The 24,562-nt window shown below is 35.1% G+C and overlaps 2 protein-coding genes across 3 annotated transcripts in view; one reads left to right on the top strand and one right to left on the bottom strand.

The window, feature by feature from the left end:
- Positions 1 to 24,562, top strand: part of Zfyve9 (zinc finger FYVE-type containing 9) — a 193,966-nt gene that overhangs the window by 137,581 nt on the left and 31,823 nt on the right. For both annotated transcript variants that reach the window (XM_026382175.2, XM_026382170.2), the window contains 3 exons: positions 11,082 to 11,306; positions 13,263 to 13,345; positions 19,780 to 19,884. In XM_026382175.2, the coding sequence (XP_026237960.2) occupies positions 11,082 to 11,306; positions 13,263 to 13,345; positions 19,780 to 19,884 (413 nt within the window). The remainder of the gene's footprint in view (positions 1 to 11,081; positions 11,307 to 13,262; positions 13,346 to 19,779; positions 19,885 to 24,562) is intronic.
- The window catches only part of Cc2d1b (coiled-coil and C2 domain containing 1B), a 77,699-nt gene that overhangs the window by 2,227 nt on the left and 50,910 nt on the right, over positions 1 to 24,562 (bottom strand). The gene's annotated exons all lie outside the window — the stretch shown is intronic.

Here is a 24,562-nt window from a genome sequence, read left to right on the forward strand (position 1 = left end):
AAGTTAGGACTATAAAGCTGCCAGAAACAGTGTTCTTTTTATTATTTCAGTTGCCTTTGTGCATGTATTAATAGTATATAAGTTTTATAAAATCAGGTATGCATAACATCTGTGATATATGCATGTTTTATTAAGAATCCTGTGTTTAGATAATCAGAGTAGTTTGATATCCTATATTTCACTATAATTTTTTATAAGGTGAAACATATTTTAGGTGTTCAAAAATGATCTTAGTTCATTATTCAGTTGACAAATTGTATCAAATTTCTCCTGAGTGTGGAAGCCTTGAATACTCTTACTAATTTAATGGCTACTGTGCTCCAGAAATTAAGAGATGCCTCAAAAAGACTTTAAAGGTCCTAGAATGAGCTTTCTTTATAATTTCCTGTGAATTAAAAAATCTAAATTCTATGTATTTAATAATAATATATATGAATATTAAAATGTGTATATTTATACTTGCTTAGTGTCATATATAGTTGTTCATGCTTTCTGTATGAGACAAAAAATTGTTGCTTGTGAGAGATTGCATTCTGAGAGTTTCAGAATGCCCCTGGATATTTTAGTGCCATGGGAGATTGTAGATTCTACCTTGTTTCTCCCCATATCACCTCCTTTCCTCTGTGTTTTGTACGTGTGTATGTTATTGTTTTGGTTTTGCACACAAATATTCAGAACATTGATTTGATTGAAATGGGATTAGTATGTACCATTTATTTTTTCTAGAGTTAGTCTCTTTTTCCCCTCTCATTCAAAATATTTTTTTGACTTCATGTTTCCTTTTGAATAAACCCCTATATTTCCAGTCTCATTTCCCACTAGTTGTTTCCTCATGCTTATTACATTGTAGCCAAACTAAACATTTCTTGTTTTTTATAAACTCTGATAGATTTTTACTTTCTTATCCATAATTATAGTATTCCCTTACCATACAATTGCCTTACACCCAACTATCTGAATCCTGTTCGTTTTCTTAGGTCTCAAAGTACACTTCTCTATAAAATGATGAGCCTCCCCGATGGAAGTAATTTCTTCTTCTAAATTCCTTTAATACTGTATTTTTAAAAATTGGTCTATCTAGGATTTGATTGTTCATCCTCCCCAAAACTCATGTCGAAGTTCAATTACCATTGTAATAGTATAGAGAGGTAGACTCTTTAAAAGGTATGATTAGACCTTGAGGGCTCCACCTTTATGGGTGGGATTGGTACCTTTATAAAAGTTTGCCCCCTCTTGTTGTCTTCAGTTCCTTCTACCTTATACCATAGGATGATGCTGGAATGGAGGCTCCAGAAATTAAGAGATGCCAGTAATGTGGACTGTGTGCTGAGAATAACCACTGGCTGCTGAGAGAGCCAGGCTAAATGATAGCCTCTGTACTTGCAACCAGCAAGGCCAAAGGGGCAGGGCTGCCCAAGCCCTCTAGAGAGAATGTATCATCACCATGTGTCCTAGATGACATACAAGGAGTTACAGGACCTGTTTGCCCAGCTGGGTTTTGGTCTTACTTTGATTCTACCCTTCTTTCTATGCCCCTATTTCTCCCTTTTGGAATGGGAATGTTTACTTTATGCCTTTGTATATTGAATGTATGTAACTTGCTTTTAGTTTTTACAGAAACTCAAAGCCAAGAGTTTGCCTTGAGTCTAAGAGGAGACTCTGGACTTAGACTTTTGGGCAATGTTGGAACTGTTAAGACTATTGGACTCTTAGAGATGGACTACATGCATTTTTCATTGTGGGATGGACATGAACTTTTGGAGCTTAGGGCAGAATGTTATGGTTTGGATATGAGGTGTTCCCCAAAAGCTCCTGTGTTAATAATGCAAGAATATTCAGGAGTGAAAAGATTAGAATGTTAGAGCTGTGACGTAATCATTCTATCCTAGTTTGAATGGACAAATCTGTTGGTACTTGTAGGCAAATGGGGTATGTCATGGGGGTGTGCCCTTGAAAGGCTTTTCATTCCTGCGGCTCCTTTCCTCCACTCCCTCTATTTCCTGGCTGCCATGAGGTAAGCAACTTTCCTCTGCCATGCCTTTTGGTCATTATGTTCTGCTTCTCCTGGGGTGCAGTGCAAGGGAGTCATCTGTGGATTCCCACCTCTGAAATCATGAGCTCCAACTAAACTTTTCTTCCTCTAAGTTATTCTTGTCAAGTATTTTGGTTCCAGCAGTGTAAAGCTAACATACACACTCTTTTGTTATTTGTTTGTTTATTTTTGCTTTTCGTTGTATCTCATTGTGATTTTAGTTTGAATTGCCCTACTGACCAATGATATTGAGCAACTTTTCATTTATTTATTTATCATCTTATATTAGTCACGTCATTGTGTTTTATCATGGTGATGAAATACAGGCTACTTAAGAATGAAACAAGGTTTGTTTAGCTCACAGTGTTGGAGCATGAGGCCCACATGGGCTCAGTTTTGATGAGGGCACTGTGACAGATAGCAAAGACAGTGGTAGGAGCCAGTATCAGCAATTGGTCACATCTTCAGTCAAGAAACAGAGAGTGCTGGGTGGGACTTGGTCCTTTTATGACAACCCTCTCAGAGAACTACCTTCATCTTTCTGAGGTCAGGACCCCCAGTGACCATAAAGATTCCACACCAGCTCTTAGTACTTCCACTCTAGGAACCAACCTCCCAATACATGGACCCTTGGTGGACACAAAAACTATGTCCATATCCAAATCATAGCACCATCTATATCTCTTCTTTTGCCCATTTAAAAACGAAATTGTTTTCTTGAGTCTTGTATTTAAATTTTGGATACAACTCCTGTATCATATGCTGTTTTTTAAAATATATTTTTAGTTGTAGATGGGCACAATATCTTTATTTTATTTATTTATTTTTATGTGGTGCTGAGAAAACAAACTAGGTTGTTTTCTTGAGTTTTTTGTACTTAATAAATTTTGGATACGATTCCTATATCATATACTGCTTTTTAAAATATATTTTTAGTTGTAGATGGACACAATATCTTTATTTTATTTATTTTTATGTGGTGCCTTACAGGTGCCTCACATGAGCCAGGCAAGTGCTCTACCACTGAGCCACAACACCGGCCCTCATATACTGTTTTGCAAATATTGTTTTTCTATGCCATGGCTTGTCTTTTCATTTTCCTGTTTTTCATAGAGCAAAATTCTGAATCTTGACAAGGTCCAGTGTATCAGTCTTTCTTCTATGGTGTAACTTTAGTTTTCTGTTTTTCTTTTGTGGCATTGGGGATTGAACCCAGAGCACTTTACCATTAACCTATATCCCCAGTCCTTTTTATTTTTGAGATAGTCTTGCTAAGTTACTTAGGGCCTAATCAAGTTGCTGAACTGGCCTTGAAACTGCTAACTTCTCCCCTCAGCCTCCTGAGTCACTGGGATTATAGGCATGTACCAACACGCTCAGCTATACTTAGTTTTCTAAGAATGTTTGCCTTAACCTAAAGTCCTAGCATTTTCTTTTATATTATTTTCTGTAAGTTTTTAGATCTGTGATCCATTTTGAATTAAACTTTTTGTTTTTTTAAATTAAGTCCTGGAGATGGAATCCAGAGCTACATGGGTGCTAGACAAGCACTCTTCCACTAAGCTATATCCCCAACCCTTGAGTTAATTTTTGTGTAATAAATGATATAAAGCTTTAAGTTCTTTTTTTTTAAATTGTCTATCTTGTTGTTCCAGCATCATTTGTTAAAAAGACTATGCTTTTCACTATTGAATTAACTTGAAACTGTTTCTGAATATTAATTGATCTTATATGAATCGGTCTGTTTTAGGACTCTGTTCTATTCCATTGGTCTAGTGTCTGCCACATACATGATTTTCTTTTTTATTTTTACTGCTGAGGACTCAAAGTATACTTTTAATGTGATAATACATTTTGTTGTTTCTTTGGAAAATCCTTGGTTATTGAATCTTTGATATTACTTCTCTTTTATCCTTCCACTGTCTTCCTTTGGAACTCCTTTTAATATTGGAGCCTCTGAAATCAGCCATCCATATCTAACTGCTCTTTTGTATAATTTGACTCTTTGTCCTTCTCTACTGATCCTGAGGTATATTCTTCAGTTCTGTATGCCTTAGCCTAAATTAACCAATTTTAATGTTTCTCTTCAAAAAAGCTATTAATTCAGGAGAATATTGATTTATATTTACATGAGCTTGATAAGATTTACAGTTGTTAATTTTCAACTTTGAGATTTAATTTTAGAATAAAGCAAGAAGAGAATTTTAATTATAAACATAGACTATGTTCTCAACCTTGCAAGTTAAATTCTTTTATATTTGAATACTGCTTTTTGTTCCTTCTCAACCATTTGCAGTTCTACATTTGCAGACATGTTTATCTTCCCTCAGCTATTCCCGAGACATACTAGATTTAATCCCGGGGAATTGAGAGCACATTTATGTAGCACAATGACACAGTGATAGGTGTGAAAATACAACTGAAGCTGCCTTAAACCTTTTGGTGGGCTTCCCAGTGCAGTTAGAAGAAACTCCAATTCTTTTTGGTCCATGTGGTCCAATATGATCTAGCCCCTAAAGATTTCTGACATTATCTAATACTACCCCTTAATTTGCTTTAGCTACATTGATAATTTTTGTGACCTTTGAGCCCATCAAACTAATTTCCCATTCACAGCTTCTGCATTACTTTTTCCATGAACTGGAATGCTCTTTCAGATCTTTATTGGCTCATTTTGTCTTTGTTTTAGTCTGTTCTTAAATGTTTTCTGTTCAGAGATTTTTCCTGACTCTCTCAACTAAAGAAGTCTCCTTTCCCTAGCCCTATCAATCTGTTATATTATTTTATTTTCTTCAAAGCATTTGTCTCTAGTTATACTTACTGAAATTATTTGTCTCTCTCCATTGATTGTGAACTCTATAAAGGCAAGATTTTTATCTGTCTGGGTCAACTCTGTACCCATTCCTAAAACAGTCTGGTATATTAGAGAGATTTAATTAAAAACTATGGGTTGAAGGAATTAATGAGTTGGCATGATGTCACTAGGAAACATTTTTTTGTTCTTTGGAGAAAAGCACCAAGATGGAAAGATATCCTGAGAGAATACTTATGTGAATAAAAATACTGTACTTATTATTCCTGGCTTTTTTTAAAATGATACTTATTATTCCTGGCTTTTTTAAAGTGATACTAGGTATTGAACCTAGGAGTACTCTACCACTGAGCTACATCCCCAGCCCTTTTTATTTTTTATTTGGGACTGGGATTTTGCTAAGTTGTCTGGGCTGGCCTTGAATTTGTGATCTTTCTGCCTCGACCTCCCGAGTTGCTGGTATAATAGGCATAAACCACCGTGCCAGGCTATTCCTGACTTCTTGTTTGTACTGTGACTTGGAGACAAGGAAACATACCATTCACATTAGTCTGTTTCTGAGGCTCAGTATCTGTGGTCCCCTGAGGAAGAAAGAAATGACATGGGTCACTTAAGTAGGCCACTTGAGTAGATAACTTGGGAAATTTTTTACAACTTTAGATCTTTGAAAGATAGTTTTTCTTTCCTCTTATCATATCTCTCTTTTTTTTTAGACATGTACTTTCATTCCAAAGTGTTCTTTGTCTTTAGTTTTAACCTGTGGACAACAGTTAACCTAGGTGATTTTTAAGTATCATTTTTATATGGCTTTATCAAAAGCCAGTGTTGGATTGGTAGGTATAACTCAGTGATAGAGCACATGCCTAGCATTGTGAGGTCATGGTTTCAATTCCTAGTAGCCCACCCCCAAAAGAAAAAATAATAATGACTAACATTTATTGAGTGATTAGTTTATGCTAGGCAATATATTCATGGCTTTATATGCACTGTTTTATTTCTTAACAATTCTGTGATATTTATGCTGTTACTGTTTCCATTTTATATAAGAGGAATCTGAAAGGCATTGAAGACAAAAGTAACTTGTTGATGATCATGCACTTAGATGAAAAGTGTCTGAATTCAGATTTGAGTTCGGCTATATCTTTTCTAAATCTTTTTAGAGCCATAAGAAGTAATATAGTGCCTCTCCAGCTTTTTAAAATTCAGGGTGAATCACAGATGCTCTAAACTGAAATCTTTTATAATGTGTTCCTTCTTAACTGCAGTTTATTGCCTTGCAGGAATTCTAAGGAACTGTCTAAAAAAAAAAAAATTCTTTTTTAATTTGTGGTCCTGAGACTTGAACCTAGAGCGTTGTATATGCTAGGCAAGTGCTATACCACTGAGCTGCATCCCTTGACCTTTTTATTTTAACTTTGATACAGGGCCTCCCTAAGTTGCCCAAACAACTTGTGATCCTCCTGCCTCAGCTTCCTGAGTAGCTGGGATTATAAGTGTGTACTACCGTGCCCAGCTTGTCTAAATTCTGTTGATGGCTTGTGTTTTAATTATGTTAATGTTTAGAATTGTTAGTATTTCTTAAAATAAATGAATCATTTGCTTGGAAATTGTTCCATTTGAGTTGATGTGAGGATTTTGTTTTGAAACAAAAGCAAGCTGTTGTCACATAGGTATGTAAGTTATATTTGAACTGAATTTAAAGAGAGCTACTAGTAAGCATTTGAAAAATAAAGTTTAAGCTACAATTTTAAGATGGAAAATTTCAAATTACACTAATTTTTTGGAAGACATAGTGTGATTCAAGGAAATACTAGGAGTTTGAAAGATAATCTTTCCAGATTTTACTTTACCATAGTTTTTACTGTGTGTATTTTGAGAATCACTCATCTCTTTTTTTCTTAATACATGACAGTAGGGGCTGGGGATGTGGCTCAAGCGGTAGCGCGCTCGCCTGGCATGCGTGCGGCCCGGGTTCGATCCCCAGCACCACATACCAACAAAGATGTTGTGTCCGCCGAGAACTAAAAAATAAATATTAAAATTTCTCTCTCTCTCTCTCCCCTCTCTCACTCTCTCTAAAAAAAAAAAAAATACATGACAGTAGAATGTGTTTTGACATATTATGCATACATGGAGAATAACTTCCCGTTTTTATGGTTGTACATGATGTGGAGTTAACACTGGTCCATGTATTCATATATGAACATAGCAAAGTTATATCTGATTTGTTCTACTCTTTCCTGTACCCATCTTGCCTCCATTCCCTTCATTCCCTTTTGTCTAATCCAATGAATGTCTATTCTTCCCTTCCCCACCTTTTTTGTGTGTTAGCTTCCTCATATCAGAGAGAACATTTTGCCTTTGGGTTTTTGGGATTGACTTATTTCACTTAGCATGATAGTCTCCAGTTCCATCCATTTACTGGCAAATGCCATCATTTTATTCTTCCTTATGGCTGAGTAATATTCCATTGGAGTCTATCCATCTCTACTACTGAGCTACAGTTTCTTCATTGGTAAAGTAAACCTCCTGATTGCATTGTTCTGATGATAACCTGGTTAATGCTTTGTAAAATTGCTTTGAAAATTACTGATTGAATACTCATTCTGTTTTCTAGAATGAGATGTTGTCCAATTATAGACCAGTTAACACCTTTAAACTAAATTTGTTGATGTCTTTTGTCTTTTGGCATGGGATATGTAGAGAGCAATAGAAATATATATCTCCATAAATTAGTTCATTGGGTCCATTGTATTGAATGTTCTTATAGTGAAATTCTGATACAAATTAATAATAACAGACTTTTTGAGTTCGTAGCTCTGGATTATCTTTTAATGAAAATTTTTTTTATTTTTTTCTTATCAAATTTTTATACTCAGCATTTTATTTTTGCTATTATCTACAACTCTGGAATTTTACTTGTTTATGTATGAAATAGTTATTGATAGTCGAAATCATTCATTGACAGTGGAGATCCACATTAAAAAAATAAAATAAATACTTAAAGGATGAAAGATGTATTTGGTAATGGGAAGGGACGTAGTGAAGAATGTATGATGGAATGAAGAGGATGTTAAGTGATAATGGCAGAAAGGAAAGGAAAGGAAATAAGAATGTGTGGAAAAATAACTAGTAATAGATTCTAGGCTCTAATAGGGGAATCCGAAAGGAATAATGAATGAATGCCTTGAGTACCAAACAACATACTTTTTACCTCTGAGGTATATTCACTAGAACAGTCTTTGTGAACCATAAATTGTATGTTATGTCCTACTCTGTTTTATGCTGTTTTAACAGAATACCACAGACTAGGGTTATTATAATGAACAGAAGTTTATTTCTTACATTCTGGAGACTGAAAAATTAATGGTCAACTGGTTGGCATTTGGCAAGAACATTCTTACTGTGTCATTCCACGGCAGTGGAAGGGCAAATATGGGGCAAAAGAGCAAGAAAGGGTCAAATGTCCTTTTTATTTTGTTTATTTTATTTTTTGGTGGTGCTGAGGATCGAACCCAGTGCCTTACACGTGCGAGGCAAACAGTCTACCACTGAGCCACAACCCTGCCCCAAAATATCCTTTTTAAATAAACCCACTCCCATGATAATACCATGATAAATCCATTCACTCTGCCATCATGACCTAATCTCATTAGGCTCCACCTCCCAACACTGTTATATTTCGAATTAAGTTTCCAACAGGTTTTTTGGGGGATATCTTGAAACAATAGCATGCCATCACTAAACCTTTAAAGGAATGTTATCATGCACCTTCCATTGTGGAGGGGAAAAAAAACTTCCATCTCTTATCTCCCATTTTCCTCCTCCCTGTCAAACCTGAGTAAGGTTTTTCTCCTCTCTAATTGTCTGTTTTTTGAATTTTGCATTGGTATAAAGTATCTTTTATGGTATCTTAGAATTATAGGATTGGGGCGGGGAGTAAAAAGGCAGTGGTGTATTTGGGGATCTGATCTCCCAAAAGTTCCTGCCACTCTATCCCCAATTCTGTAGTGGGTGCCAGAAAAAATGAAAATTTATACAAATATTGCTCTACAATTTTTGGTAAAGAAAAAGAAATCCTGTAGGATTTGGCTATTGTTATGTATATATTTGCATTAGAGCAATAATAGTTAAAATTTTTTGAGAACACATTGTATGGCTAATGCTGTTAGGTATTTTATATATATTCTATAATTTATTTTTCACAAGATGTCTGAAATTTAATATAATTTCCCACATTTCTACACAGATGTTGGTGCTCCCAGAACTAACTTGCCTCAATTCTACAGTAGTGAATGTTCAAACTCAATCATATATTTCTGTGACTCTGAAATCAGTTTTTCTTTTCTTTAAAATCCTATACTGTTAATTTTATATGGAGATTGTTTTTTTTTTATAGATATGGCCCAGCAGCTTAATTGTACAGCCAGAGTTGGCTAATGCTTGGGCAAGAATATTACTCCTGTATTCTTTTTTTTCCCTTTTTTTAGTTATAGATGAACACAATGTCTTTATTTTGTTTTTATTTATTTTTTATGTGGTGCTGAGGATCGAACCTAGGGCCCCAAATGTGCAAGGCAAGTGCTTTACCATTGAGCCACAACTCCAGCTCCTACCCCTGTATTTTTATAAGTCCTATTTCAAATGTAAAATTTAGGTGTTAATGATCAGGGCAGCATAGTGTATACCAAAGAGCTTCTCTGAATTTTATAGGGAGGTGTTCCCTTTACTTTGGATCCTACCATCAACAAACATTCCCACTTCACAACAGGAGTCTGAGTCTATAGATATAAACTCTAGTTTTCTGTTAAAGCAAGCATTAACTTCTCTGATGGAGATTTCTTGTGTTTTTGTTTTAAGAGCTTTCAAAAGAAGATTGTACCTATCTAGTGAACATATCTGTTCTTTCATTATTGAACAGCTCTCTGTAATTTTTTTTTTTTTTTTTTGGTACCAGGGATCTAACCCAGAGGTGCTCAACCACAGAGCCACATCCCCAACCCTTTATATTTTTTTTTTGAGTCTTGCTAAGTTGCTTAGGATTTTGCTAAATTGCTGTGATTGGCTTTGAACTCATGATCTTCCTGTCTCAGCCACTGGGATTACAGGCATGCACTTCTGGGCCTGGTCTCTTTGTAATTCTAAACTGAGGAAAATGTCCCCTTAATGAAGGACTGATATACTTGTTACTGTTTTACTTGCAAACCTATTAAAAAGTGCTTAATAAATAGCACTTGTATTTAAAAGAGAGAAAACTGCCTATTATGGGTTTAAATAATTTTTAAGTTGTACATCTATGTTTCATATTTGTCTCAATCAAAATTACAAAGAAAAGATCCTATCTGTGGTACTACCTTCTCCATAAATCCTCTTCTTCCCTAATGTCTCATAACTGCACTTACTGTAGACAGTTTATTACATTCATGAGTTGATTTTATTTACCCAGTGAGAAATAAGCTTTGAGAGAGCAGGCACCTAATCTGAATTAGTTTTTCATGATCTTTGAGCCAATAATTGTTATCCTGAGACCTCTAAAGTATCTCACACAGTAAAGTTATACAGTTTAACAACAATATTTTTGGATTTTAACTAGACCACCTTTTACCCTGTGATCATATGAAGTATTTCCTGCTCACCAGCATGAAGCCCTGATAAAATTGGATAACATCTTTGTATTTAACAACCAATTGTTTACACAGGGGTCTTTTATAGTGAAAGATTGGGAATTAGAGTTTGGTAATGTCTGACCCAATTTGGGGTAATAATTATTATTATAGCTGGATGCAGTGGCTGAGGAGGCTGAGACAGGAGGATTGTGAGTTCAAAGCCAGCCTCAGCAAAAGCAAGGTGCTAAGCAACTCAGTGAGATAGACCCCTGTCTCTAAATAAAATACAGAATAGAGCTAGGGATGTGTGTCAGTGGTTGAAGGCCCCGAGTTCAATCTCCAGTACTAAAAAAATATAACAGTAAAAAATGATTATTATAAATAAGCCAGGCATGGTGAAACATGCCTATAATCCCAGCTACCAGGAGAATTGTAAGTTCAAGGCCAGCCTGGGCAATTTAGTGAGACCTTGTCTTAAAATAAAGAGCAAAAAAGAATTGGGGTGTGACTCAGTGGTAAAGCCCCCAGGTTTTAATCTCCATTATTGTAAAAAACAAAAACAAACAAAGAAAAAACAGCGAGAAAAGATCTATTTACTAGTAAACAATATATAATGAACTTTTTGTTTTAGGAAATGTTGTGGGCAACTTGGGACATTCCTTCTTCAGTCAAAGTTTCCTCGGCAGTAAAGAACATGGTGGATTTTTATATGTGACATCTACCTATCAGTCACTGCAAGACCTAGTTCTCCCAACCCCACCTTACTTGTTTGGGATTCTTATCCAGAAGTGGGAAACTCCTTGGGCTAAAGTGTTTCCCATCCGACTAATGTTGAGACTTGGAGCTGAATATCGACGTAAGTAGTAAAAAAATTTTCTTCTAAGACATATAACCAAGGCATGATTATTTAATAAGTCTTAAGCTATTCAGAGCCCTTCTAATTTGATGATACAGTTCAGCAGAAATAACATTTTGAAATAAATAAGCTAAATTTGGCTAGTCTCTCTCTACTTATTTGGGGCATAATAGGAAGGAATGAAAGTATCAAATGAAGAAGTCTGTGGTTATTTATTACTTTGTAAATTGACAAGTGTGGCACATGCCTGTAATCTCAGCAATTCTGGAAGCTGAGACAGGCGGATCACAAGTTCCAGATCAGCCTCAGCAACATAGGGAGATCCTAAACAGCTTACTGAGACCCCATCTAAAAATAAAAAATAAAAAGGGCTGGGGGTGTGGCTCAATGATAAAGTGGCCCTGGATTGAATTCCCACTGTCCTTCCAAAAAAAGAGGACTGGGAGTATAACTCAGTGATAAAGTGCCCCTGGGTTGAATCCCCAGTATTAAAATAAATAAATTTACTGTTTTCATGGTTTATTGATAAAAACACAATCATCTCTAGTAAAATTAATTTTGAACTTAAGTAATTTTTTAATGGTAAACTATTGTATATGGTGAACCTGTTTGTTGTCACTTTATTGCTAAATAGTTATGATGAATTATATGTATTTTTTAAATTTTTAGTTGTAGTTGGATGCAGTACCTTTATTTTATTTTTATTTTGCCCTGGATTGAACCCAGGATCTCGCACGTGCTAGAGCACTCTACTGCTGAGCCACAACTCCAGCCCCATGAAGTATACTTTATTTTAACCTAACAGCTGCCAAAAGCTATGGTATGGAAGCCATTCTCAATTAGTAAGGGCTACAGAAGAAGAGTTCTTTGACCATGGCTGTAGCAGTGCACTGAGTTGTGATTGAAAAAAAAAAAAGACATTAAAGGTTAAATTCAAACTTTACTTTATATCTTTACCTAATTAAAAGTTCTCAGTGTCTAAGAATCAGACCACTTGAATAAGGTTTTCAGTTGCCTCACTCAGTAGCTCTGTAATTATGGGCCATTCATTGGGGCTTTCTGATTGTCAGTTTCTCACTCAAGGTCTCTGACAGCTTTTTTATAAACTGGATAATTTAATGCTTGCTTTGTGTGTTAACACTAGCTTGATAAATTGGAGATTATTTTATATATCATAAAACAGTCTATATACTCAGAAATGTCAACTTTATTCTTTCACTCATTAGTTCATTCATTCAGTAAGAATTTAATCAAGGTCTACCATTGTATCAGGAATCCTCAGAATTCTGAAATGGCTAAGACCTGGTTATAGGCTTTTGGGAATCTTTGTAAGAAAGATTTATAGGAATCATGATTACAGTGGTATACTGTGTTAAAATAGAAATGTTTCTAAGGTTAAATTCTTTGAGAGTTTTAGGATGGGCTCTAACTTGACCAAGAATGAAGGAGTTAGACAAAAACACTTCTTGGATGGATCTGAAGGAGTCACGTGAATCAGCTAAATGAAGCATGAAAGATTGCATGAGAGGAAGCAACATGTGTATCTTGACTTATACTAGAATGTCAAACCTCAAAGCTTGAGGGATAAGCAAGCTGGTATTATCACCTGGTAATTGGCTGTCCTAAGGAGGGTCTGGTTAGGAGGCATAGAAGAGTGAACTCTTAAACTTCTTGAGCCCAGAGGAATTGAGAGATGTTTCCTGGATCATATCAATCCACTTTGAAGAAGATTGCTTCTTAAGATCTTTTGGGTCATTTTTGGAACAGCTGCAGCAAAATGCTTATTCTGGTTTTATTTAAAAGATTTCCTCTGGCTTAGGATTTATCTGCTCTCATACTACCTACTTTTTTTGAATCCTAAATTTAATATGTTCTAATGAGCATATTAGCCATGGTGTCTCTTTGCCGAGAATTTTAAACTACTTAACTTAGTCTAATCTTTTCTCATTTCCACAGTTTATCCCTGCCCACTCTTCAGTGTCAGATTTCGAAAGCCATTGTTTGGAGAGACAGGGCATACCATCATGAATCTTCTTGCAGTAAGTTGGGAGTTTTTCTTTTCTTTCTTTCTTTTTTTTTCTTACTTGAATTTGTATGGGAGAAGGAAGAGTAGGGTTTTATTATTTTATTGATTGTCATGTGCCTGCTACTTAAAGAAGGTAAAGTTTTATGTTAGAGGAGAACAAAACATATATACCCTTTTGAAAACATACAGTGAAATAGTACAGGATTCCAACCCCTAATTATATACTCAATATATTAGTGACCTTGCAGGATTATTATGAAAACAGGAGGAGTATATAAATAAGATATTTAGCATTTCACTTTGTTTTCATTTTGAGACTGGCCTCCTGTGTGTGTGTGTGTGTGTGTGTGTGTGTGTGTGTGTGTGTGTGTGAGAGAGAGAGAGAGAGAGAGAGAGAGAGAGAGAGAGAGAGAGAGAGAGACACTATTCAGCCAAGGATTGGTCAAAGGTTGTACTCAAATACTTCAAGCCATTAAGGCTTCTACTCCCTGTTGATGGGTCTATATATGGACTGGGATTTAAACTTCATTCTTGTTTGCTGGACTCTCTCATTTCTCTCTACATATATATAGGTTCTGATTCTTTTAAAATGTTGGTTGACTTGGGTCCCTTTATATCTTTTTCTGCTGCATGTATACACAGACCAAGGTCGGTCCAGGATATTTGGAGTGTTTTAAGCTCCCTGTGGTTGTTTCACCTTTCAGAACTCCTTTTAAAATTCTAACTAGTCTACATTTATACATAACTTGCTCCAAATAGGTTGGTGGCCTCAGACTAACAGAGCTATTGGCCTTCTCTTTTACTAGCCACCATCATGCTCTGATTGGACTAAGCAGTTCGTGGGGACTACCTCAGGCAAGAAGGTCATAGTTTCAACTTTATTTTTACTTGAATTTCAGTAGTTTTCTTGAAAAACACTTTACAGTGTGTTCCATTCTTTTGATCTAATTTCAGAGCATTGAAATGGTCACTTCTGTAAACCATTTACCCAGCACTTAATTGCTTTGGGGGGAATGGATTTGGTGATGTCCTTACTCTGTCATGCCTATACTTGTTCCAGTTATCTTTTGAAGAGATTTGAACATTAATTTAAACCCTTAGTTGTCACATCCGTGCTCTTTGTTCCTTTGTGCAACTCTGTATTTCCATCTAGTGTCATTCCCTTCTGTCTGAATAATACCCTGTGACATTTATTGTAGCATAGGCTTGCTGGTGATGAATTCTTTCAGCTTTTGTATTTCTAGCAATTTTATTTCTTCTTCATATTTAAAAGATATTTTTGTGGGCTGGGGTTGTGGTTCAGTGGTGGAGCACTTGCCTCATATGCATGAGGCCCTGGGTTTAATCCTCAGCACCACATAAAAATAAATAAATAAAATAAAGATATTGTGTCCATCTACAACTAAAAAAAATATTTTTAAAAAAAGATACTTGTGCCAGATGCAAAATTCTACTTTGGCAGTGTTGTTTGAGTATTTTAAAGATGTTCCTCTACTATCTTCTAGTTTGTTTCAGATGAGAATTGTTTTTCCCTCTGTGTTTGTTCTTCTCTGTAAAACATTATTTTCTTCTTTGTCTCCCTTAAAATTTTTCTTTTTATCACTGGTTTGGAGAAATTTAATTATAATGTACCATAGTATAGTTTTCTTCATGTTTCTTATATTTGGGATTCATTGAACTTCTTGGATTTGTGTGCTCGTGTTTTTTATCAAATATTTTTTCTGTTTACCCTGTCTCTCCTTCAGGGACTTCAGTTACATATACATTAGGTTCATGAATTTGTTTCACTGATGAATAATTATTTATTTTATACTCTTTTTCTCTCTCTGTTTCATTTAGGATAGTTTTTATTCTAAGGCCTTTAAGTTCACTAAATTTTAACTTTTATTTTTCAATATTTAAGCTGCCTTTAATTCCATCCATTAAAAAAAAGAAAACTCATTGTTATATTTTTTTAAGCATCCTTGTGGTTTTTGCTCTTTAATAAAAAGGAACACAGTGTTTTAGGTGACAGTTCTCAGCCTGTATTGGGTTAGAAGTGAGTAAACAACATTGATTTGAATAAAGCACATGAGAAATGAATTCCTGTATTTGGAAGCTACAAACTTGGAAACCCCAAATTTCAAGCTCAAACATTCAGAAGCTGCAATTCTTAGGTCAATAATGAATAACCAAATCTGCCAGAATCAAGCAACCTGCCAGTGCCCTGTTTAATCAGAATTTTAGGAAGGATTAAATTTGTAATGAATCCTTGTAAAATTTGCTTTCAGTCCATGTTAATGACAGCCTTGATTCTGTATATCAACATTTGTCTCTCAGTGGGAGTGCATATTTGATATTTCAAAGACCACAAAATATAAGCTGGAAAATAAACCTCTGCTGTAGTAATTTAGATGGTTGATCATATGTTTAATGTAATATCAGTTAGCCTTGAGATTGTAAATTAACCTGACTTGATTTGTTATCAGTTTTCAGTGCTGTTTAGCATCCTGAACAAAAATGCAAACAATGATCTTTATATCTTTTTTTAATTTTTATTTTAATTTGTTACATATGACAGCAGAATGCATTTTAATTCATATTACACATGTAGAGCATAATTTTTCATATCTCTGGTTGTACACAAAGTAGAGTCACACCATTCATGTCTTCATACATGTACTTAGGGTAATGATGTCCATCTCATTCCACTGTCTTTCCTACCCATATGCTCCCACCCCACTCCTCCCTTCCCTTTCCCTTTCCTCTTTGCCCTATCTAGAGTTCATCTAATCCTTCCATGCCCATCCCTACCACTTACATTATGAATCAGCCTCTTTAAATCAGAGAAAACATTTGGCATTTGTTTTTTGGGGTTTGGCTAACTTTACTTAGCACTGAATTCTCCAACTTCATCCATTTACCTGCAAATGCCATCATTTTAATTCCTTTTTAATGCTGAATAATATTCCATTGTGTATATATACTACATTTTCTTTATCCATTCATCTACTGAAGGGCATCTAGGTTGGTTCCACAGTTTAGCTATTGTGAATTGTGCTGCTGTAAACATGTGGCTGTGTCCATGTGGTATGCTGTTTTTAAGTCCTTTGGGTATAGACGGAGGAGTAGGGGGTAGCTGGGTCAAATGGTGTTTCCATTCCCAATTTTCCAAGGAATCTCTGTACTTTTTTCCATATTGGCTGCACCAATTTGCAGTCCCACCAGCAATATATGAGTGTGCCTTTTCCCCACATCCTCGCCAATACTTATTGTTGTTTCTATTCATAATAGCTGCCATTCTGACTCGAGTGAGATGAGATCTTAGAGTAGTTTTGATTTGCATTTCTCTAATTCCTAGAGATGTTGAACATTTTTTTCATATATTTGTTGATTGATTGAATATCTTCTTCTGAGAAGTGTCTATTCAGTTCCTTGGCCCATTTATTGATTGGGCTATTTGCTTTTTTGGTGTTAAGATTTTTGAGTTTTTTACATATCCTCGAAATTAGTATTCTACCCGATGTGTGTATGGTAAAACTTTGTTCCCAAATTGTAGGCTCTCTGTTCACCTCTCTGATTGTTTCTTTTGCTGAGAAGAATCTTTTTAGTTTGAATCCATCCCATGTATTGATTTTGATATTAATTCTTGTGTTATAGGAGCCTTATTAAGGAAGTTGGGGCCTAATCCAACATGATGGAGATTTGGGCCTACTTTTTCTTCAAATAGACACAGTGTCTCTGGTTTAATTCGTAGGTCCTTGATCCACTATTGAGTTGAGTTTTGTGCATGGTGAGAGATAGGAGTTTAATTTTATTTTGTTACATATGGATTTCCAGTTTTCCCTCCACTTGTTGAAGAGGCTGTATTTTCTCTAATGTACATTTTTGGCATCTTTGTCTAATATAGATAACTGTAATTATGTGGGTTAGTCTCTGTGTCCTCTATTCTGTATACAAGTCTATTTTGGTGCCAATACCATGTTGTTTTGTTATTATTGCTCTGTAGTACAGTTTAAGGTCTGGTACAGTGATGCCACCTGTTTCACTCTTCTTGCTAAGGATTGCTTTAGCTATTCTGGGTCTCTTATTTTTTCCAGATGAATTTCATGATTGCTTTTTCTATTTCTATGAGGAATGTTATTGGGATTTTGATGGGAATTGCATTAAATCTGTATAGTGCTTTTGTTAGTACAATCTTTTTGTCAATATTAACTCTGCCTATCCAAGAACAGGTAGATCTTTCCATCTTCTAAAGGTCTTCTTTAATTTCTTTCTTTAACATTCTGTAGTTTTTATTGTAGAGATCTTTTACCTCTTTTGTTAAGTTGATTCCCAAGTACTTTATTTTTTTTTTTTTGAGGCTATTGTAAATGGGTAGTTTTCCTCATTTCCCTTTCAGAGAATTTGTCACTGAGATACAAAACGCCTTTGATTTATGGGTGTTGATTTTGTATCCTGCTACTTTGCTGAATTTATATACTAGTTCTAGAAGTTTTCTGGTGGAATTTTTTGGGTCTTCTAGGTATAAAATTATATTGTCAGCAAATAGTGCTAATTTGAATTCTTCCTTACCCATCCGTATCCTTTTAATTTCTTTCATCTAATTGCTCTGGCTAGAGTTTCAAGAACTATGTTATATAGTAGTGGTGAAAGAGGGCATCCCTCTCTTGTTCCAGTTTTTAGAGGGAATGCTTTCCTGTGTAAGTCATCGAGGTGGACCTCCTCATTGTTAAATTTATCTCCAGAAGTTTCACATGGGTGACTTTGTCTTTTATGCCTCTACCTAGCTCTTTAAACACTTAGAATACAATTAAAATAACTTTTATAATGTCTTGATTGATAATTCTAACATCTTGTATCAGTTCTAGCTTAGTTTCCATGAAATATTTTGTTTTGCATTGCTTTGTGATTTTGATTTGTTTTTCTGATTCTTTGCTTGGTTTTTTTCACTGAATGCAGACATTATAATTTTACCTTGTAGGTGTTGGATATTTTTGTGTTCCTATCAATGTTCTTTATCTCTGTTGTAAGTAATACAGTAAAGTTACTTAGAAACACTCTCCCTTCCCCATTATATTCTACATTTCAAAAAAAAGGGCAATTCTATTCTCCTAGTAGCCCTGACCATGAAATTTAGAATTATTTTAAAACTCTTGACCTTTTTCACATTCTACAGCCAATCCAGTGGCAAATATTGTTGGTTTTCCCTTCAGACTTTATCGAGAATCTAACAATTTATCACCACTATTTTGTTTAAGTTTTCACTATTTCTTACCCAGATGTTTTATTGTGTTTATCTCATTGCTTTTCTTTTACACTTGCTAACTCACCACCTGTTTTTTTTTTTTTTTTTTTTTTTTTTTTGTGGGGGCGAGGTAGGGGGTGATACTGGGGATTGAACTCAGGCACTCGATCACTGAGTCATATCCCCAGCCCTATTTTGTATTTTATTTAGCACCAGGGTCTCACTGAGTTGCTTAGCATCTCACCATTGCTGAGGCTGGCTTTGAATTCTAAATTCTCCTGTCTCAGCCTCCCAAGCTGCTGGGATTACAGGCATGTGCCACCACGTCAGGCACTCACCACCTATTCTTTTCTTTTTTAGTCGTACACAATACCTTTATTTTGCTTATTTATTTTTATTTGGTGCTTAGGATCGGACCCAGGGTCTTGCACATGCTAGGCGAGCGCTCTACCGCTGAGCTACAACCCCACCCCTCACCACTTATTCTTTATAGAAAAGTCAGATCTGTTAAAACAGGTCAAAACTTCCTTAAGGCAAAGTCAAAAGTCTTTGTGATCACCTATAAGAACCTATGAAACCTAGCAGTGTACTATCACTTTGGCCTTGACTCCTACCATGTTTGTTCATTTTGCTTCAGCCACATGGGATGGGGGTGTATATATGTGCATGTTTCCTTACAAATACTCATTGAGAATCTAAGGTGCTTCTGGCATTAGGGATCTAGTGAGAACAAAATAAGTGAGATTCACTGCCCTTTTGGAGATTACCTTAAAGAGAGGAGACTGATCTTTAACAGGTAAATATAGAAAATGATAAATGATCATAAAGCAGAGTAAGCATTCAAGTATTTGTTTAATGTTGTATATAAGGGGTATAGGAAATTATTTGGTTTACTTCCTTATAAGAATTTACAGTCTAATTAGAGAGCTAGAATACATCCAGTAGGGCTTTCCTTATACATTTATTTATTTAAATAAATAGGATCTTTTAAAAAAACATTTATTTTTTAGGTAGACACAATATCCTTAATTTTATGTGGTGCTGAGGATTAAACCCAGTGGCTCACGCATTCTAGGCGAGTGCTCTACCACTGAGCCACAACCCCAGACCAATAAATAGGATCTTTCTGACATTCCTTCTATTCATGCTAACTTTATTATTGTAAATCAAATCCTACTATTGATGAATTTTTTATTTTACTTTAATCTTCTTTTGCCCAGGACTTTAGAAATTACCAATATACTTTGCCAGTAGTTCAAGGTTTGGTGGTGGATATGGAAGTTCGGAAAACAAGCATCAAAATTCCCAGCAACAGATACAATGAGGTAAGATTTATTATAAAGGTAAATTTTTTTTCTTAATTTTATTTAGATGTTGATGGACCTTTATTTTATTCATTTATTTATATGTGGTGCTGAGAATCAAACCCAGTACCTCACAATGCTAGGCAAATGCTCTACCACTGAGCCACAACCCCAACCCCTAAATTTTACTTTTAATTGACAATGAAATCAGTTAATAATATTGTGTGACTTAGCTCAACTGTGGAATTTCATTACAGAAAAGTGGTATAACTTTTTTAGTTATGTCTTTTGACCTTTTAATTGATGCTATGATAATAACAGATTTGCATTTTGATTAAAAATCATAAAATTCACTGTATGTCTGAAGTTGTAGTGGTGGGATTTTTTTTTTTCATGTTCTTCTTTTAACTGCGTGTGTGTGTATGTGTGTGTGTTTTAATTTTTATTTATTTATTTATTTATTGGTACCAGGAATTGAACCCAGGGTAACTTAACCACTGAGCCACATCCCCAAACCTTTTTATTTTTTATTTTGAGTCAGGGTCTCACTAAGTTGTTGAGGCTGTCTTTGAACTTGTCATCCTCCTGGCTCAGCCTTCTGATCCACTGGGATTATAGGCATGCACCACTGTACCTGGCCGTTATTTTTTTTATTGTCCTTAATGTTCAAGCGCAGCTCAATGTTAAGTCCCAAAATACCTTTTAATGAATTAAGCTATATTTTGTAACTAAAATCATATTGGCCAGGAAGGCCTATAATCCCAATGACTTAGAAGCTGAAGCAGGAGAATCGGAAGTTTGAGGCCTGCCTCAGAAATTTAGTGAGTCCCTGTCTCAAAATAAAAAGTACAAAGGACTAGGCATGCAGCTGTAAGGTAAGGCAACCTTGGGCTTAATCACCAGTACCAAAAAATAAACAAGGGCTGGGGATGTGGCTCAAGCGATAGCGCGCTCGCCTGGCATGCGTGCGGCCCGGGTTCGATCCTCAGCACCACATACCAACAAAGATGTTGTGTCCACTGAGAACTAAAAAAAAAAATATTAAAAATTCTCTCTCTCTCTCTCTCTCTCTCTCTCTCTAAAAAAATAAAAATAAAAAAATAAAAAAAATATTGTATGTACTATACACATTAGCAGATTTATACAAAGTTGTGGTTGCATGTGAAGTATTTTTTGAATTAAATAAAAAAATTTAAATCAGTTCTTAAATGCCACTGGGGTTGCTGTGTTGTTTTGTTTGGTGTTAGGGTTTAAACCCAGGGTCTTGTACAAACTGAGCAAGCACTTTACTACTGAACTTCACTCCTAGCCCAACCATTGGGCTATTATTTTAAAGAAAAATTTTAATAGTTTGATATAACAGTGGTTCATGTTTATTCTTTCATTAGGCAGAGTGATAACTTCCCAATCACTTCTTCTACTACTACTTCTTAAAGTTTTATTATTATTTATTATCATCATTATTATTTGCTATGGTGGGATTACAAAACCAGAGCCTCACACATGCTAGACAAGACTATACCACTGAGCTACATCAGTAGCCCCTTCTTCTACTATTTCTCAGATGTTATAGTGTATTATAATTTCCTCCCTCTTTTTCTTTCCTATTTTCCTTCTTCATTCAGGCTTGTAATCATTCATATATCCAGTAAACACTTTGTACTTGATATATACTTAAAGTCACACATGTCTTCCTGGCTTGTGAGCTCAGGGCTCAGCATTACTATTAAAAGGACCTATGTAAAGAAAGCCTTTACCTGTGACATTTCATGTGTGTGTTTGCTTGTTTATTTTTTCAGAACATCAGAAAATAATAGAGCATGTGCTTAACTTTTTCTGAGGTACAGTTACCATTCTTAAGCAATTAGGTAATCCTACCTTAGAATATTGAAGAATAATAGAATAGACTGTGTAGAGTCAAACATCTTTGTTTTATTTATTTTTTGTATGTGGTGCTGGGGCTCAAACTCAGTGCCTCACGCATGTGAGGCGAACGCTTAGCCACTGAGCCCCAGCCCCAGCCCGTAGAGTCAAATCTTTAAAGGGAATTATTTATGAACAATTTGTGCCTAAAGAGTGTAAAAGGAGTCTGTGCTTTGAAAACTTGTTTTATTTCTCACATTTGAAGTTTTATCATCTGTTTCACAAACGTGATGAAATATATTTTGTGATATGGAATGCAAAGATGAGCAAGAATTATGCCTATATCCTCTGGGAGCTTACTAATAGTAGGATGATAGAATGTCATCCCCAAGTGAATAGTATTCTTTGCTGTCCTTGATGTTTGCAAGGTGATACTATATGTTTAGAAATTGAAAAGCAATGAGGCTCCCAGATTTTTTTTTAGACCCAACTGAACATGTTTATCACAATGGCTATCATTCATCATACTGTTTTATCTGAACTCTGCAGTTTCAGTTTTGGTATGCTGGTTCAAGAATCATTTTTCCAAAGTAATAACTATATCAGTTATCATTTCTTATATTTCATTTTCAGTTAATTTAATTGATTATTTTTCTTGCCTGATTTAGCAGACTGATTTCCCTTCCCATTCAGTTTTCATTTCATCTCAACATAGGTTTATCTTTTATACTCTTAGACAGTTGACTTATGTATGTCCAGTAATTCCACTTTATAGTTGAAAAAGTAATTTTCTTATGCAGATTGTTCCCAACTTATAATGGTTCAACTTAGAATTTTTTGACACTACGGTGGTACCAAAGTGATATGCATTCAGTAGAAACTGTACCGTGAATTTTTATCTTTTCCTGGGTTTGGAATTGCAGTGTATTTTCTCAATGAGAGGCAGTGGTAGTGAGCCAAACCCCCCAGTCAGACTCCTAGATCATGAGGGTAAGCAACCAAAGCTCTGTAGTGTCTTGTGTTGCCAGCATTTTCTGGATACAGGTATTCCCAGTAAATTATATGAGATATTCCATACTTTATTATAAGATAGGCTTTGTATTAGATGATTATGCTCAACCATAATACAAGTACTAATACAAGTACTCTGAGAAGTTTAAGGTAGGCTGGGCTAAGCTTTGATATTTTGTAAGTTAGGTATATTAAATGCATTTTTTACTTAATGATATATTCAACTTATAATGGGTTTATCTAATGTAACCTCCTCCTGAGTTGAGGAGCATCTGTACGTTATTTCTCTTAATCACCACAATATTCCACTTCTCATACATTTTTCTTTACTTATTTTCCATAGTTGTTGTTTTTTATTTTTCTTTGCCTGTGTATACTAGCTTTTGCTTCATGGCTTTTGTACAAGCTGCTTCCTTGTTGACACATACTTCTCTTACCTGCCTAACCCCCACTCGTTATTCAGTTGTCAGCTTAAGTGTCATTTTCTCTGGTAGTCCTTCATTTAACTCCTAACTAAGGTAACACTCCTATTATATCCATTTCTAGAATTCTACACTTACTGTTGGTAATAGTACATTTGTAATTCCTTGATGACTGTTTCTCTTTATAGTTCCATGAGGTACTATGTCTGTCTTATTTACCACTGGTATCATTAGCAGGCTCCCTAGTACAGAGTAGGTGTGTAAGAAATACATGTTGAATGAAAACATGAAACAGAATATGAGAAATATCTTGCAAGAAATATTCCTTAAAGATTCAGAGAAAGAAGAAATGTCCTTAAATTTTTAATGGTCCTGAGTCCTTTATATCTAGAACACCACAATTCATGTAGGAAAAGCTTGAGATGTTCATCAAATAACTAAATGAATGACAGAGTCTATGGGTAACGAATGCTGTTTAGGTGCTAGGAAGAGAAGGGTGGAAAATATCTTAAGTGAAAGAGGGATTGATATCAGCCTAAATGAAGGCAAGGAAGCACCAGGAATGGGCATGTCTTGTAAGAAAGTAGAAAATAATAAACTTCCCAGTATTAAAAGAGGAGGCTAAAGTAGACTGGAGGATTAGTGGGAAATGAAATTATGCAAGAGACTCCTTGCTTTTCAGAGAATTTAAAAAAACAGGCCAAAGAAATTAGAATTTCATATGATGGTTTGTAAAGAGCTTTTACAGATTCTTAAACAGAAACAGTGACAGTGAAAGCAGAGTTTTAGCAACCTGAGTTTTGGGTAGTAATATGGAAAATGTAGGTGGAGAGAATGGAAAGATGTAAAGCTTAGAAAGCTAAAAAAGGATGGTTCTTCTGACAGTGTGTAATTTTAATAAATAAAACAGGCATTGCATATAAAATCTCTAAGCTTCTTTGGTAAGGCCATTAATATTCCTGATGGCTTAGGCAACCCTACTCATATTCTCATAGTGAGATTTTTATTATTGTATTGACTAACCTAATTGAATTAATGATAAATAAGTGTTATTTGTTTTGTATTGGGCACTATTCTAAGCAAACATTTGTTTTACACTGACTCAGTGAAATGAGAAAATTAAGATACAGTACTTTAAGTAACTTGTAATGCATTCACATAGCTAGCAAGTGGTAGAGCTAGAATCAAACCCAGACAGTCTGATTCTAGTGTCCCTACAGTTAATCACAATAGTATAAACATCAGTTTAACAATTACCAATCTGTAAGGGATGATAAAGTAAAGTAATTATAGTACTTTCTTTTGGAGAGTACATTTGGGCTATTAAAATTGTCCAAACTCCACTATAAAAAAAATAATCCTGAGTTAACTTTTGTATATTGCTAGATCACTAGCATATCCAG

Source organism: Urocitellus parryii, chromosome 11 (assembly GCF_045843805.1).
Source record: "Urocitellus parryii isolate mUroPar1 chromosome 11, mUroPar1.hap1, whole genome shotgun sequence".
NCBI lineage: Eukaryota > Metazoa > Chordata > Mammalia > Rodentia > Sciuridae > Urocitellus > Urocitellus parryii.